This window comes from Acanthaster planci, linkage group LG18 (assembly GCF_054643075.1).
Source record: "Acanthaster planci isolate LZ-2023a linkage group LG18, COTS_SCS, whole genome shotgun sequence".
Taxonomy (NCBI): domain Eukaryota; kingdom Metazoa; phylum Echinodermata; class Asteroidea; order Valvatida; family Acanthasteridae; genus Acanthaster; species Acanthaster planci.
In genome coordinates, this window is record NC_141794.1 from 3,471,628 (window position 1) to 3,489,163 (window position 17,536).

At 42.9% G+C, this 17,536-nt stretch overlaps 1 protein-coding gene across 1 annotated transcript; it reads right to left on the minus strand.

Annotated features, from left to right (window-relative positions):
• Window positions 1-377: 377 nt before the first annotated feature.
• LOC110980717 (cytochrome P450 2J6-like) lies at window positions 378-17,213 on the minus strand. Its single transcript, XM_022237637.2, has 5 exons — window positions 16,710-17,213; window positions 4,256-4,413; window positions 3,064-3,698; window positions 2,372-2,699; window positions 378-2,073 (listed from the first exon to the last, which is right to left on the minus strand). Exons 1-5 carry the CDS (start codon window positions 16,892-16,894, stop codon window positions 1,892-1,894), a joined length of 1,488 nt encoding a protein of 495 aa, XP_022093329.2. The 5' UTR covers window positions 16,895-17,213; the 3' UTR covers window positions 378-1,891.
• Between the last annotated feature and the right edge of the window lie 323 nt (window positions 17,214-17,536).

The following is a 17,536-nucleotide window of genomic DNA, read 5'->3' on the forward strand; positions in this document are numbered from 1 at the left end:
GTTGCGGCGACGCGGCTTTCTCTCTCTCTCTCTCTCTTTTCCTGTGCGCACAGATTGCCGTATCTAAGCAGGTTTCCTTTCGCGCTGTTTTTCAGGTAAAGCAGTTTAATGGGGTTTTTCTAAATACAAAAAAAAACTGAACAAAGCCAGAAAACCTGAGAGAATATGATCAAAATCGACACATGAAGTAAACTAGGGGACATAGACAACCCCTCCCCCCGCCGCCTTTGTGTTGGTCATAGTTATACCGGTATCTGAGGAATTCTTTTCAGACATCACTCGGGGGATGTGTTAAGTGACAATATGCCTGAGTGTGAAGAGGTACACCTCTGTCCCATTTCGTGCTTGGTATAAAAATCGACTTCTTGCCGCCAAGGCCATTTGTGCACATACGTGCACAATTAAGAATTTATTCGTGAAAAGGTCTATAGAGGTACGTTGAAGGTGGAATGGGATCCATCAAATCCCATAGAAAGCGCACATAATAAGAATGAACTCAGGACTCTCCACACACATGTAGCCTGCAGTAGTGTCGAATACAGAAAACGGAAAACGCTTTAAGGGGAAAAACACTACGAGAAAGCATTATTACGTAAGCTGTTAAATTAATCAAAAAATTTTGAGAATGGCATCACTGGAACTATAAACACTAAAAAAAAACCACTGTCAACCTCATTTGCCATTATACTGTCAAAATGAGTCAGTCGATGATTCACTGTGCTTGTAAAATTCAACATCTTTAAACTATATTCAACAAATTCGTTCGAAGTGGTTGCATGCTTCGAAGCACGGCGTTATTTCATTACTGTTTTCATATAATCCGAATTTATAGCCCATGTATCCGTAGGCACAATAGCTTTTTGTAAAGACGATGGTTGTGGTCAGAGAACTGGAGTCAATAGACCACTGATCTCCACTGTACTGACAGTATAGTAGAGATCAGTGCAATAGATCAATTCGCTGACGCCATTGCTGAGGCGTCCCCGTCACTCAGGCGCGCATTCCTGTTATAAGCTTGACGAGCGCGTGACATGTTAGCAGTGCGCGCCCATTGGCTGATGGGGAAGCATTCAGTGCGCATCTCTTTTGTGCATCTCATTTGTTCACGCGTGTGGGGACACCGCAGTAATGGCTCTTGATTCTTGTCACCACATCGGTCTACACGGGCGATTCACAGTAGTGCCCCTCCAAGAGTTTCGAACGCGTTGACCAATCACAATGCGCGAAATCTATGGACCCTTTCCAAACGCGCATTGGGTCGACAGATGTCACGCACTGTGATTGGTCAACGCATTGCAAACTCTTGGGGGCACAATATTGTGAAACACCCCTATTATCTCCAATGCTTGAACTGATGGTCTCTGCTCAGTCGCAATGTCGACCGTGCATGCGCGGCACGCATAGTGCTTGTTCAAAGACTAGCGTACGATTCGATCCACCATCAGGCCGAAATCAACACTTTTATGAGGATAACCCACTCCGTCCATCCAGGGGGCGGTCTAATACTTGCTTGACGTCAATGATCTGTAGTATTTATGTAGATTACAGCCTACTGCGGTTTGCGGTTGACCCCCAAGGAAATTGTACTTCATGAATTTATTGCCGTTGTTGAATTAATTATTAAACATCGGAAAATAATTGGCAGGTGCGTTCGCAGACGCAGGTGGTGGACAGTACCCGCATCATATTAAATTGTTTGGTTATATTACGTGTGCGCTTTTATGTCCAGTATTAGTCTCTTGTTGAGCGTATGGTAATAATAATAACAGCAAAGCTTGTACAGGCACTCGACATGTAGAATATTGAAGACAACATTGGAAGCAGATAATGAAATTGGATCAGTTTTTCCAGAGAGCGTTAGGCTTCAACTTGCACTCTCCCTCCATACTTTCTACTTGCGGGGAACGGCACAGATCTCGAACGGCAGGGGCGACCACGTGACCCCTGCCACGCCCTTGAAGGAGATGGGCGGGGCCAGAGTTGGTTTCCGAAAGGTGAAGCGGTGGATGAGACGAGTAAAAAAGACGAAGAGCTCCGTCCGAGACATTTGCTCGCCGATGCACATGCGAGGACCTGGGACGGATCAAGAAAAATTTGCGACTTAGTATTTGAATTCGGGAAAACAGTTCTACAAAATTCTTTAAAGTACTCTATCGCAAAATCTATATCCGACCTTATAATAGTCATGTAAACATACTGTACATGAACAGGACCGGTGGTTTTATAGAACTAAGGTTCCCGTTTAAACACCACGGCCCATTAACACTGGTGACATTGCTGATTTACTAGTTATATTTGACTAAATTATATAACTCCGACAATCTGCATTCTTTTCCTCAAAGTTTGGTGACTTATTGACAAAATCTTGTACCTGTAGAGAAGGGTAGCAAGTCGTACTTCCTGTTGGAGAGCTGCCCGCTTTCGTCCAGGAACCTCTCCGGTTTGAATTTGTCCGGCTCAGGGAATACCTTTTCGTCCAAACCGAGCATTCCCAGGTTAGCAAACACCAAACTGCCCTTAGAGATATGGTATCCGCCGATGGTGGTGTCCTGGGAGGCCTGGTGCGGTGCCCCGAGGGGAACAACGTTGCCCAGGCGAAATATCTCCAGCATGACCGCCTCGGTGTAGGGCAGCCGTGGCCGGTCGGCCATGGTGGGGAATCGCTGGCGCCCCACGACAGAGTCAATCTCATCTTGAACCTGTTGGTTTGGTCAAACAGATGCAGGATATGAGAACACACTTTCACTTTGGTCATTTCAAGTTTAAAAAACTTGATAATAAGGGGTGTTGTTTGGCTTAATTTTTTTCTAATTCTGTGTGGACTTATGGCGGCAGACAATGGCATCACTGTCATTTCAAGTCAAAGAAGAAACATACACCTCAAACGACTGAGATCCATGTGGCTACTTCAGAGGATCTGAAAATTTGGAGCATATTGGAGAGTCCTATACCTGCTGTATGTAATGGCTCTTACAAACTTAAATCTGGCACACGACACTCTTTTATACCAACCAATGCCTAGGCTTTAAGGTTATCTGATTATTTCAATCGAGGTACATGTACCCTTTGTTGAATTTCAGGATGTGCCATCATGTAGATCATTCCCCACCGAACCGATGTCGATGTAGCCTCCGTTCCAGCCACAAAGAGATCCCCCACAGTGGCGTACATGTCGTTCATATTCACGTTGGACTTGTTCACCGACGACGCCTCCATCTCCCGCAGGTACACGTCGATGAAGTCCCGCGGGTGCTCCGGGTCGAAATCTTTCTTGTGCTCCTCCAGGACGTCCCGCGTGAACTCGCAGATGAGCTTGAGGTTCTCGCCAGTCTCCCGGACCGGGGGCAGGAACCGGGCGAAGACGTGGGCGCCGGGTAAGACCTGCAGCGCTCCCGTCACGCCGCCGATCAGCTGGATGTTGCGGTAGATCGCCCCGAGCAGCCGCTTGAATTGCGGGTCATCGTAGTCGTAACGAGTGCCAAATACCACCTTGCAGATGACGTTGGACACGGCATTGGCCATCAGGACGTAGGGGCTGAACGGCCGGCCCTCGTGTTTAGCCACTTCTGTCAGCAGATGGCCAGCTTCCACTGCCACCTGGTCTTCAAAGTCAGTTCTGTTTAAGCCAAAGTCCCTCATGAAGGTCATGGCGATCCGTCGCTGGGTCTTCCACGCTTCTCCAGACGAAAATGCAACTCCTGTGTGTCAAGAAAATATGTTCCAATTTGAGCCGCCATGTCACTAAAATGCGCAGCGCCATAAAATAAAATACCGTCGGTACTCCAAAATGTTTCGTTTGTGTACCCAATGAAAATTATAAACGTTCATCATTTGCATAGTATTTTGAAGCTTCCACCTGCATTACCGTCATTAACGGGCGAGTTCAAGAGACAAACATGCACTTGAAGACCACTTGTCGAATTTCCCAGATAACTGGTAGGCGGCCCGCTATACAACATAATAATTCATGTACTAGGTACCGGTCAAAATTGATCCGTGATTGATAGATGGTCGTTTCCCTAAATCGGAGAACAAATGATTAACTGCAGAATGATAAATGTCGACCTATAATTAAGACTTCTTCGAAACAAATCTCTAAGTATATGTACCGGTAGATAATGGGGAAACAGCTTACCCCTGACAAGAGTCAACGATATTTAACACAGGAACTTAATTCATCAGTTTCTGCTCAGTCTCCAAAAATCGATTACGTGCGTGTATACTCACTGCAGGAATAAACACATGTCAAGCGTACCTGCGCCATCCAACACATGTTTGAGTATCTTAACAGATGGTCGATCGCAAATGAACTTGTTGTGGAAAGCTTCTTTGATTGTCTCGGCGCCGTGCAGGATGACAAGGCTCAGCCCCACAAGACCCACAGAATATACCGGTCCGTAAGTTTTGTAGTAACTGAAGTGACAAAAAAAAAATCCATTTTACACAACCCCTGAACAAATCTGATCGGTAGCTCATTGACAGCGTTGTCTAAGTATCACACGGAGAAGGAAATTATTGTCACTAAAATGCTAACAATTTCTTTATTACCAATGACACAAGATGGGCTCTGGGAGCAAAAAAATGTTCTGTCACCAAATCAAGGTAACTTTTTTCCGATGATGGTGGCCAATAGTTGCAAACGTAAGTCAAGCTTATTTTGTGACAGCGCTTTTGATCCCGGTCAGTGTCAATCTGTACCGACCTGAAGTGCATGTTTACCGGCAAAGAAAGGACAAGATGGTGGGACGTTTTCCAACCGGACCTGTGCACATACACGTCGCACACCTGAAGTACTGTACATCTGAAACCTAAAGCCATTCTGGGTACATACTGTAGTGAATTGCGTGCGATGCTGAATACGTACTTCGTGAGTCACTGTTGTTTTGGAATCTAAAAGATTTCCATTTTAAATGTGACATTTTAGAATTTCGCCGACGGAGATCTTTTATAGTGCGTTTGTCTCCAACACATCGGCAAAACTTTGCCTGTTGATTTAGTCGGGTGCCGTCTCGTTACGGTAGACCGCCATTGTTTTGAATGGGAGCTTTCTGTCTATGTGTTTATTTATGTCTTTCGGAACTACCGATCTCCTTCTACACAGAGTTTTATTTTCTTTTTGTTTACCAACGTTTGCAGAAGGTTTGCAGAATTTCACCCTGGTTCGCAACATACAACCTTTGCCCCCAAAAGCACTTTAGTGTTCTCGGTGTTAACATGGGAGGTGACAATGTAGTAGATGCATTCGTTATTTAGCGTTTTCATTGTAGCTTGAAATGATTTGAAGCTTTGTGAATTACTCTTTTGATTTGTATTCGCGGCCACCCACAGTCTTACCAACCACTGGCTATAGCCAAAAAATGCTTTTTGTGATGTAGCAACAGAAAAACCTATAATAAGGAAACAAATTGAATGTGCTTGGCCTTATGAACGCTGATAATGACCGCACCGAGGTTTTAAATATAATAATTTATTTGTTTTTAAGCAACCCTGAATAGCCATTTTATGGTCTCCTCCACGTTTGTAAACGCTATCCTTATATGGAGATAAGGGCACTCGCAGCCGCATACTGCATGAGGTGCCGGTCTCGCACAACTAGCTGGTATTATATCTGCCTTTCAAGGTCATTCACGTTATGGGCTATCGACCAATGGGAGTGGTTAAACTGTCTTAAGGTATTTACGAATAGATATTAATGGGTGGTGACACCACCCATTGATCTCCATCAAATTATCTCAGTGGCTCTATCACACTCGACGTTATGCACCTACCTCGTTCCCATGGGTACGATCTTGCTGCGCCATGTTGGTTCCCAAAACTGCACGATAAAGTCGGGGGTTGGTTATGCCTGTTCTCTCGAAAACACTCTATTTTGGTGTCAGAGATATATCTTGCGCATGCGTACTGAGGCCCGTGAACGGCAAAAATGCCTGTTCTCTCGAAAACACTCTATTTTGGTGTCAGAGATATATCTTGCGCATGCGTACTGAGGCCCGTGAACGGCAAAAGTAAGGTTTCCTGAGTCACATCGGATAGTGGCTACCACGCGCACAGCTATAACGAAGAAGCTCCAGCCATTAGCTGGGGGCAATTTGTGGATGCATGTTCTTTACAGTCCTTGCCGAGACATTTGGAGGCAGGTTAATGAGCCAGCGCAGTATTCAACAGCGCATGCCCAAAATGAAGCTCGTCGGCAAGGTCAGTCCTATCAGCGCCAACCTCAAGTCTACGGGCTACATGAAAAAAAATCATCGCCATTTGACAAGGAGGAGAAAGTTTTTAACATGCTTTTCGGTTCAAGATTATTTAAGTCACGTGAAAAAAATAACGTGACGATGTGAGGTAGGGTTAAGCACGGCTTTCTAATCAGACCATTTTCAACCAGACAACCTTTGTGACATTCTCATAAATCAGTCGCCGTTACATTCACTGCATGTATGTGGAGCCCAGCCGGTCGACGTACTTTAACTTGGAGACTAAAAACTATGGTGTACTATTTACGACACACATTTCTCTTTCTCCCTAGCTCCCACCAGGCGACGCAACTACACCACGCGACGGCACGACAGCTCCCTTGCGTCGTGCCGTCGGGTTGCACCGTCGCCTTCTTGCCGTTACTTTTGTACACACACGACACGTCGCGTCGTGCGTCGCGTCGTGCCGTCGCCTGTCGCGTTGTGCTGCCTTAGGTCCTTTCCATGTTGCATTTTTGCCGCCTAAACGTCGCCCCTTCGCGTCGTACCGTCATGCGTCGCGTCGTGCGTTGTGTCGTGCATCGCATCGCCTATTACGTTGACTGAATTACGACGCGACGCACGACGCGTCGTGTGCTGTTGCCCTTTGCTTTTTGGTGTTTACAGAGGGCGCCTTTACTGTTTTCTTTCATTTCCACCCCCCCGTACTTGCATAGTAAGGTACAGTCCACTAATTCAAGCTCCATTGAAAACAGTGTAAAATCGGCACTGTTCAGGGCCCAATAACATGGATACCAACATCCTTGAGTTGCTGAAACACAAATGAAATTATTGTCTGGTCCCTAATCTTTCGATTTTTTTTCAATTTATTGTGGGCTAACCAATTACATTTTTAATTATTCCAACAAAACAAAATCACCCCCGAAAAGTGAGTTTTCCTAAGTCTGATTGCAGCCATTTTTCAAGTGGCAACCCTCAATCTTCTCGGCCACTTAGGACCATTTTTTAGTTGTAGTTTTTAGCCATTCTGCTCTCATAGGATAGCTCAAAGATCCAGGCAGTTGATCCTGGCAGCGATTTACACAATCTCACCATTTCAGGGGCCAAACAATCCCCTTTTTTTCAGAAAAATGCTGGGCTGCTACTTTTAATGCTAATGAGCTGACCAGAAATTCTCACTTAAATAGTGGATTGCACGCACCCAGTACATGGCATTCGCTCTTTGTACGCTGCCGCCATGGGCATGTAGAGCCTTGAACTGACAGCTTTTGAAATATTCTCCAATCGTATTGTATAGATGGTAGAAGAACTAACGCGACATCATGTCTAAAATTACTCACCAAAATACACGGAAAAAGCTGCCAGATCGAGGCTCTGCATGCCTATGGCGGTAGCGTACAAAGAGCGAATAGGTAGCAGGTCTTGTCTCTGTTGTTCTTTTTCATGCATGCTTTCTAACTGTGTGTTTTCATTAAGAGTGGGTTATTGAAGAAAAGAGTTTTTTTAATCGTAATGTAATTAGAAAGAGCGTCACGACCAACAATCAGCCTTGTCTCCAGGAAATAAATAACATGAGCCACAACGTTCTTTTAACTTTTCCTGCTCTAATTTTGATCTTCCTAATAATTATGTAATAGAATTGATTATGTTCCCCCACTTTTTGAAAACGACGGGCTTCTGCCATGTGCAGAGCTTTCCATGTCTGATATTTCTACATCAATATGAACATTTTCTTGGAGAGACTGAAGTTTTTCTGTAAGTATGCAGTGTCTGGCAAGGTACTTCTCATTATAGATGGGCCAAGCTTCATACGTAAAATCTTTAATATTTGATGGAATTGCTCACTGAAATTTTTGATTCATGTTAATTCACCATTCAATTTTTAAATGGTTTCAGTGAGTTCAAGGTGTGACTGAGCAATCTAAAACTCCAGGTGTGAGACTGAACTTTTTAAACAAAACAGGGTTAAATTGGAAAACAATGTGTTAGTACAGTTGTAAATGAATTACAAGTGAAAAATGCTGATCGAGTTAAAAGAAACCCCAGCTATGCAGTTTTAACGACGCCGGTTTACAATCTGAAATATCATTTTTATCATGTTACGCAATACTAGATCATTACACAACATGAACTGACAGTTTTAAACAAAATTGAGCTGTGAGTTGCAAATTTATGTACAGCCCAGGAGTGGAAAACCAATTTTAGTATCACGTACTGTCCCCCTATTACCTGCCCACACTGTCCCATAATATGTTTGGTGGTGACGTCATTTGCCGCATTTAAACCGACATAAATGACTCAGCATGGTTTAAATTATAGCGTTAAAAGGAAGGGTAATTGTTGCTGATTCCAACATGCAGTGCTTCTTTTCAATGACTTCCTGCACATTATGCAAATATGCTTAATGGATCCATATTACCTGCACCTACCCCATGCTCATTTGAAATACCGAACTACATGTTTATCCTTAAAATGCTGGTTTCGAACTCGACCGGACAAGATCGAAAAGGTTTGCGAGACTAGATACTCAGGCTGTTTGAGCATCACTTTACGGAGGTTAGGAAGAAGGTTCAGTTTTAGAGGCAGGAGGAAACCGGAGTACCAGGACAAAACCTTTGAGAGCGAGTATGGACTGGAAATCAAATGCACTTAAAGCCTGGGCCAAGCCGGGACTCGAGCCTAGGCCTCATTGGTACAAAGCGAGTATTCGCTACGTAGGCTAGCCCACTCGATCCCGCGGATCGAACTTTTCTAAGGTTGTTGCTTGAACTTGCACAAGTTGTAGAAGGATTTTAACCTGCTTTTCGGTTCATGATTATTTAAGTCACGTGAAAAAAATAACGTGACGAGGTGAGGGTTAAGCACGGCTTTCTAATCAGATCATTTTCAACCAGACAACCGTCGTGACATTCTCATAAATCATTCGCCGTTACATTTACTGCATGTATGTGGAGCCCAGCCGGTCGACGTACTTTAACTTGGAGACTAAAAACTATGGTGTACTATTTACGACGCACATTTCTCTCTCTCCCTAGTCTCCCTCCAGGCGACCCAACTACACCACGCGACGGCATATAACTAGCCTATACGTTTATTTATTACCTTTATTAATCAGCATCACTTTACGGGGGTTAGGAAGAAGGTCCAGTTTTTATGGAATTCCATATCTGCCGTCGTGCGTCGCCCGTCGTGCGTCGTCCGTCGTGCGTCGCCCGTCGTGCGTCGCCCGTCGTGCGTCGCCCGTCGTGCGTCGTCCGTCGTGCGTCGTCCGTCGTGCGTCGTCCGTCGTGCGTCGCCCGTCGTGCGTCGTCCGTCGTGCGTCGTCCGTCGTGCGTCGCCCGTGGTTTTTTTTTGGTCATGATTGCGCAGTGGCATTTTTAACTTTGACCCTTGATGGTTTTACATGTACATGTCCTTGTCCGATCGATCCACCATGCCTGACTCTCATTTCAGCAATAGAACTAGAAGATGTACATGTATTCGTTTTTGCAGTTGCGCCAAACTCCAATTGAAAGAAGAAAAAATATCCTAACATTGGTTAAGTAATGTTTATATGAAATAATACCATTTTGGTTACACAAATAAATTAACAAAATAGACTTTCGTTGGGGTAGATTGTTTTTCTCGATAACTTAGTTAACTCTAGACGTAACTTTACTAGTTAACAGCCTGACTTTAGGTCTATAGCCTATGTAATATTTCTGTCTGTCCCTGCACGATATCTCACAGAACGGAATGTAAATAATAGATTATTTACAATGTTTGATTCCTTAATAGTTTTCATAAGGGACGAACTGATTCAACATTATTTTGAGGGCGGGTATACCTATGATGAAATCTGCTGTATATTCCAAATTATAGACATGACTTTAGTTGCAGGTTGGCTCACAGAAGTCTTTTAAACAGTAACGTTACTTGTTAGCCCCATAAATAATGCTGATGTGCTGGACAACCAGTTCTCATTGGTCTATCCACCATGGCATACACACCCACAAAAACCAACACGTCATATTTTCTGATACTTAAACCAAGTGGTAATTGCCCCTAACAATACATTTAATAAACAGTTTGTTATCCACAGCACGTCTAGTATTTCTGGATTTCAAGGTGAAATTGAGAGGACAAGATGGAACATCTGTATCGGTTGGCAGATTTCTTCCTGGAATTTGATGAAAACAAGTCGGCACATTTTTACCGTATGCAAATCAGAAAAAAAACACTTTGTTGAATTCTCAGAGAGGTGATATTTTCTTGTCAAGGGGCAGGGGTAGTCTAGCATTATTGGCATTAATTATGTGACTAGTATATGCTTTGCAGGTGGGATTTGTACTTGCCTTATTCGGAAAAGATCTTTAGACGTGAATGGAATCATCACATTGTCATTTGTTAAACCCCGGCGTTTGCAGGTCCTATCCAACCCATTTGATGGGCGACGCACGACGGGCGACGCACGACGGACGACGCACGACGGACGACACACGACGGAAAATGGCATGTTTGGAATTGGTAAATGGCAGAATTGGGACACAACTAAAAGCAAAATGCGACGGACGACGGGCGACGGCAGATATGGAATTCCATAAGTTTTAGAGGCAGGAGGAAATCGGAGTACCAGGACAAAACCTGTGAGAGCGAGTATGGACTGGAAACCAAACGCACTTGAAGCCTGGGCCAAGCCGGGACTCGAGCCCGGGCCTCATTAGTACAAAGCGAGTATTCGCTACGTAGGCTAGCCCACTCGATCCCGTGGATCAAACTTTTCTAAGGTTGTTGCTTGAACTTGCACAAGTTGTAGAAGGATTTTAACCTGCTTTTCGGTTCATGATTTTTTAAGTCACGTGAAAAAAATAACGTAACGAGGTGAGGGAGGGTTAAGCACGGCTTTCTAATCAGACCATTTTCAACCAGACAACCTTTGTGACATTCTCATAAATCATTCGCCGTTACATTCACTGCATGTATGTGGAACCCAGCCGGTCGACGTACTTTAACTCGAAGACTAAAAACAGAGAAAGAGAGACGGGCTGAGGTGCAGCACTGTATCTGTTGTCAAGTCTACATTATATTAGGACGCCCGACTTGTATTGTATTGTTGCTGAAATCATCACTCCTCGTCAATGCAAAAATCAGTTGGTTGGTGTGGTCTATAAATGACCGATTCCTTACTTTAACCAATTTATAATAAGTCACCAGATAACTCTGGAGACTGTCACAAAAGAAAATAAATTCTCATCGATATGTGGTGATTTCAACATGATCTTAACGAATATTATTAGCTATTCACGAGAATGTTTGATACAGGAAATTGTTGAAATAGTGTACAAATTACCTGAAAACAAAAGTGCAGGGCACGAATTAATAAGTAGTTAACTGATCAATGAAATTATTTGCTCAATACCCAAGCCCTTAACATACTTAATAAATTTATCAATCTCTTTGAGTATATTACCTGACCATAATGAAAATTGCTATAGAGTTACTTCCGTATTCAAGCCTGGCGGGACGGTAAATATATAACTATACGCCAATTTCAGTTTTAACCACATTTTCTAAATTCTTGATCAAATCATTTATAATCGTACAATCAAATTTATAAACGATTGTAAGATTTTATCTGACAGTCAGTTTGGTTTTCACGAAAATCATTCAACATCTCATGCCATTATCCTCTTAATTGATAAAATTCCAACTAATCTTGTTTTGTCGAAATATTCCCCTGAAATATTTTTAGACCTCTCCAAGGCCTTTGATACCATTAATCACGACATTCTTTTGTCTAAATTGGCCTTTCTCCTTTAGAATGGTCCAAGAGTCACCTCTCAAATCGCCCGCAGTTTGTATTTTCGGAAGGCTGTCGGTCCTCTCTTGCAAAGGTAGCTCATGGTGTCCCATAAGGATCCATACTTGGACCTCTTCTGTTTTCTGTTTACATGTATATTAATGGTTTTAATGAATCATCGGACCTATTTTCATTTTATTGCGTTCGCCGACGACACCAACCTTTTCCTTTGTCATGATAATATTGAGGTATTGGGAGAATGGAAACGGAATGAATCCATACATTGTTATTAAACTCGACAACGGGCTGGGTTTTACCGTTATTATGCAAGAACTATCTTTAACAAGACAATTCGACATGAGGGCCCAAAGCTGTGGAACTTATTACATGTACATGTTGATGTACATTAATACATGCAAGTTATCATTAAAAAGTATACATGTATAACGTATAACGCTTAATATTCTACACTACCTAATTTATGTCGGGATGCCTACTCGACAAGCTCTGCTCTTTGGGGCTCCCCATCCACATTTTGTTTTAAATAGATCAATACCTGTATATTAATTATGTGGTAAAAAATAAAAAAAAAAACACCAGACAACCTTTGTGACATTCTCGTAAAACTGTCGCCGTTAAATTTACTGCACGTGTGTAGAATCCAGCCGTACCGTTCGACGTACTTTTTAAACACCTGTGATTATTAATCAACATTCTTTCATGCACTTTCTCACCGTGAAGTTGTCCGTTTTATTTCGATGTCACTGTAATCAAATTTTCCACCGATACATAGCACTGTTGAAATGCTTCAATGGTGTTGTGAATATATTTTGCAGAATGTGGAAATTCGAAGAGCTTTAAAACAATAGCACACTAACGGTATACTGAGCTGCTTTGTAAAAAAGTTTGTTGGAGGGTTCCATGAAAAACTCTATTCACTGTTGCAATAGTATAACGGAGGAAGGAGCACGTGCCTCCCTAGGCGCCTCTGCCCATCCATTTGAAAATATCGAAGTGTATACGACTAATAACGCACAAGCTGCTGTTCATTTGTCTCTATGGTGTCCCTTGAAGGGTGCAGTGCCCCAATTCAAGGAAAATTCTCCGCCTGGCGGAGGCATACAGAAAGTACCCCCCACAGATTCTTTCGAAAAGAGGGGTCTGTTTGGGCCAAGAAATGGTGGGATTGTGCCAGTATGGCCCGGGATCATCTCTGTAGATTCAGGGGCACCCATCTGGGGGCAAAGCAGACAAAAATGTGATTGAAAATTTGTCAGAAGAGCCCGAGGAACGTGAGAGATGTCATTTGAAAAATGGCCTTGAGAAGACTTGGAAAAATTGACTTTTTTTGGGGGGGGGAGTTTGTTTTTGGCGGATAATTAAAAAATTCATTGGTTAACGTATTAAAAATTGAAAATCAAATGAAGTCTGAAGGACCAAACAACACATTGTTTTTTATTTGAGAGGCCTCAGGGACTTCAGTTGCCTGCCATGGGGCTCCAAACTTGGTTGATTTTACACTATTTTCAATGGAGCTTGAATTGGTTCAGTGCACCCTGAAGGACTGTGCACTCCCCTCCTCCCGGCACGCACCCTTCCCAAATTTGACCCTACTTATCCTATCGCGTTACACCTATTAAGTGAGAAGTGAGGCCATGCCGAAACTATTTACATTTTGTTGGGGAAAACGCACTGTGAAAGGTACTGATATCCTTTTCATAAGGCCAACCTATTTAAAATGCTCACGCTAAAAGGTCTGTGACATTGGAGGGACAAGGCAGTAGTTTGCAAAAGCTTTGGGACTGGTTCGGACATTATTTTACAACTCAAATGGACAACGACTTAGACCTGATTTGTTGAATCTGCTCATTGTTTCAACCATTTCGACAGCGCACGGAAATATCCCCTAACTAGTCGCATTAGTTGGGTCAAACCATGCAGTCTGGAAAAATGAATTACAGTTAGACGGTGTTATGGTAAATTTCTTCCAAACTGATGGGAAAAAATGGATCTGTGGCTACAGATCCTTTGGATTGCACTGTCGGAGCACCCAAGAAAGAGAACCGATACAAAGTGATATTAACAACGAACCAGTTTTACAAACGTTTAATATGAAAGTGGTCTACCAAAGAGAATTTGCCGTGTGTTTCTTTGCTTTTTTATATGCAGAAAAAAAGTCTGCTGAAATCAGTTATGAATATATTTAGGGTGTCTTTTTATTTAGCTGTTTTTTTAATCTCCATTCTTTGAAGGTACGGAATGTATTATTCTGCAGTTAATAGGTAGCAGCCACGCTATCTAACTCAGTCTCCATCGCAGTGAAATTAGGCGTCTACATTGCCATGCATGCTGTTACGTGTAATATAAACACATCTGACGTGACGTGAGATCCAACAAAATGAGGAGCACGCGTTGAAAAAAGCTCATTTCATCGACGAAATCAAACTTTGAGTTTTACGCTGCAACTACCTCCCAAACCTTTTCTTTTCGGACGGAAAAAAATTAATCATTAAAAAAAAAACGATCTGAACTGCAGTCTACCATGAAGAGTTTGGATCCTTTTCATCTGCATGACCATTTGACTTCTTCCTTCATTTTGTCTGTTTTGTGTCCACGACGCCACGCTGCGCGCTGTTTGTAATTCTTGTTGGTGTACCAGCACAATTTAGTTTTGTTTTGCAAACGCTGCACACGGTTGAATTGTGTGTAAGGTAGTAAAAGTCATTATGTTCATCTAGGCCTACTTGTAAAAGATTTGATGCGGAGGCATCTGATAAAAGATCGGTTGCAGGGCAAATTTTGCCATAAAAGAGAGCAAACCTGGGCCGGGGGGTACACTAGTCGGAGGACGGCTGCGACGGAACGGTAGCAAGGGGCAACTAAACGAGAATGGAATGAAAAGACTAAAATGATGAGTAATATGGACATTCTATCGGTTGGTGTTAACTGTGGACTACGGCCATTCAACCCTTTGATGCCAATGTCGGAGCATAACACGGAACACAACCGACACAAAGTGATACCAAAAAGCGAACAAGTTATACACACATAATAATGACTGCCTATCAAAGAGAAATCGCCATTTCACACATTTTTCTTTGCAAAGTTTTGGTCTTTCCTCACCGTGAAATCTTCATAATGGGTTGGTTAAAGGAGAGTGCAAACATACCTGAGACAATAACTTTTCCACTGGGGAGAGAGTTCTTAATGATACGCCTACTCTACTTATCTCTAAATGTGCCTTCAAATATGCATTCCCCAGACTAGTTACATTGTTCTTAGATCACATGATTTGAGGCAAGCCTTTGGCCAGCCACATCCAGCTCTAGAACGGTCTGGTGTCCTTGCTCCGCTGTCTCCAGTCATAAATAACATAGAGGGTCCAGTCCACTAATTCAAGCCCCATTGAAAACAGTGTAAAATCAGCACTGTTCAGGGCCCAGTAGCATGCACGCCAACATCCCTGAGATTTCTGGAACACAAATTAAATTCTTGTCTGGTCACCTATCTTTCAATTTCTTTTAAATTTTTTTGTGGGTTTACCAATTACATTTTTAACTATTCCCACAAAACAAAATCACCCCCAAAAAGTGATTTTTCCGAGGTCTGATTGCAGCCATTCTTCAAGAGGCAACCCTCAACTTTCTCGGGCACTTAGGACCATTTTTCAACCGTAATTTTTAGCCTTACTGCTCTCATATGGAAGCTCAAAGACCCAGGGAGTTGATCCCGGCCACGATTCACACAATTTCATTATTTTGGGGGCCAAACAATCTCCTTTTTCAAAAGATACTGTAGGGGCACTTTAAATGCTAATGAGCTGGCCAGAAATTCTCACTTGAATTAGTGGTCTGCACCCTAGAGGCGTTAAGAATCTCTTACTCAGCATTTTAATAGTCCAGAGAAGTCAAAGCTAAAATGCACTAAGAGGTTGAAGTTATTTGTGACCCGCTCTGTGAAAATGAGTCATAAGTCGCCAGAGCCACTTTTTGAGTTTTCATGTGTATTCGAAAGAGCAAATTGAGCTTTTTGTTTTAATGTATCACTCAGTTTGCCATCCTGATGAAAGTCGATACTCCATGGAGAAAAATGCTGTGGGTTCCTGTTGATTTGCACTACGCAAAATTCTTCTGAAGGACTTTTTACTCCAAAGCGGCTCTGATGAAAGTGAATACTCCATGATGAAAGATGCTTTGGTTCCTATTGAATTACACTATGCAAAATTATTCTAAAGGACTTTTTACTCCACTTTGCTTTTCGAATTGAGAAAGAATTTTGTGCGAAAATCAGAATCAGTTGTCTTTGAATATATGTAGGTGGTCGTTTTATTTTTTCTGTTTTACAATCCCCTCTTTCTAAGGCAACGAAATTGCATCATCCTTCAGCGTATTCACGGGGTACTTGTCACGCGATCCAACTTGACATCACAAGTTGATGTAAGTTCATTTTGTCGAGGAACACAAACTTCGTGTTTCAGTATTTCCCAACTTTCTTTTCGAACAGAAAAAAGAAGTCGAGAATTTGAACAGCAAGCTACACCAAGCAGTTTCAATCTCTCGCTACGCTTTGTTAGTTTCGTGCCCGAAGCATTACGAGCCTCACAGTTTTACATAGTTCTCCAGTGACTGTATATCGACCCAAATTATTAGGTTTTGTGAAGCAAAAGTCTCACATGGTTGAATCGGGTTAAGTCATTCTGTGTCAAAAATAATAATAAGAAGAATAGTTTGCTTATCTACCTGTAAAAGATTTGATGTGGAGGCACCTGATAAAAGATCGGATGCAGGAGAAATCTGCTCGTGAAAGAGAACGTTCCTGGGCCAGGGGGCATATTGGTCGGACGGCGGCTGCGAAGAAGCACAAGCAAAGACAACAGAACGAGCACGACAGCAATGATGAGGACCGTCGCTGATTCCATGGCCATGACCGCCGTTGATATAACAAGAAGCGGGACTCCGTGAATGCAGTTATCGAGGCTTGCAACTCTGACTGTTAAGTGCCACGTCTGATCCGACGGAGCGTTTTTGTCTCCAGCTTAGAGCTGATCCGGTGACCTGATGTGTTTCGAAAGTAACAGACTGCAGAACTTTTTCAGCCACGTGACTGGACCGCCTTGGCCACGGTGATCGCATATATTTCTACAGGCAGTGGTGCAAGCGCACGTGCGACGCTGCGTGCTTGACTAGTTTATCTTGAGTAAGTAGATTACCATCACAAAACTATCCACTCATTACCATCTAAACACGTGGCAGTCCAGCACGATTGTGACTTTGTACGACAAAGGGCCGTAGACCTTTTCACTGAGGAAATCATAATTATGCACGCATGCGCCCAAATGTCCTTGGCGTCAAGAAGTGTGAGCAGGCTTGCTACATATCTGTTTCACAACCACGAAACCCCTTTGTAACCTATGATCGCCGCCGCAATTCGTCGATGGTAATCTGCATCCTTAAAACTTCGTGTACTGAGGTATAGGAAATTGAATATTCATGCCTTTGTTGGTGCTAGGTATGATCTCATGACAATATCAAATTTAATGCTTGCGCATTTGCTTGTATTACGTTGT

Bases quoted from the DNA above. Each gene is read 5' to 3' on its own strand.
- LOC110980717 (XM_022237637.2), bottom strand. From the start codon at position 16,894: ATGGCCATGGAATCAGCGACGGTCCTCATCATTGCTGTCGTGCTCGTT. The intron at 3,699-4,255 runs GTACGCTTGACA...CTTGACACACAG, and splicing joins ACATGTGTTGGATGGCGCAG to GAGTTGCATTTTCGTCTGGA. The intron at 2,700-3,063 runs GTACATGTACCT...CCAAACCAACAG, and splicing joins ATCCTGAAATTCAACAAAGG to GTTCAAGATGAGATTGACTC.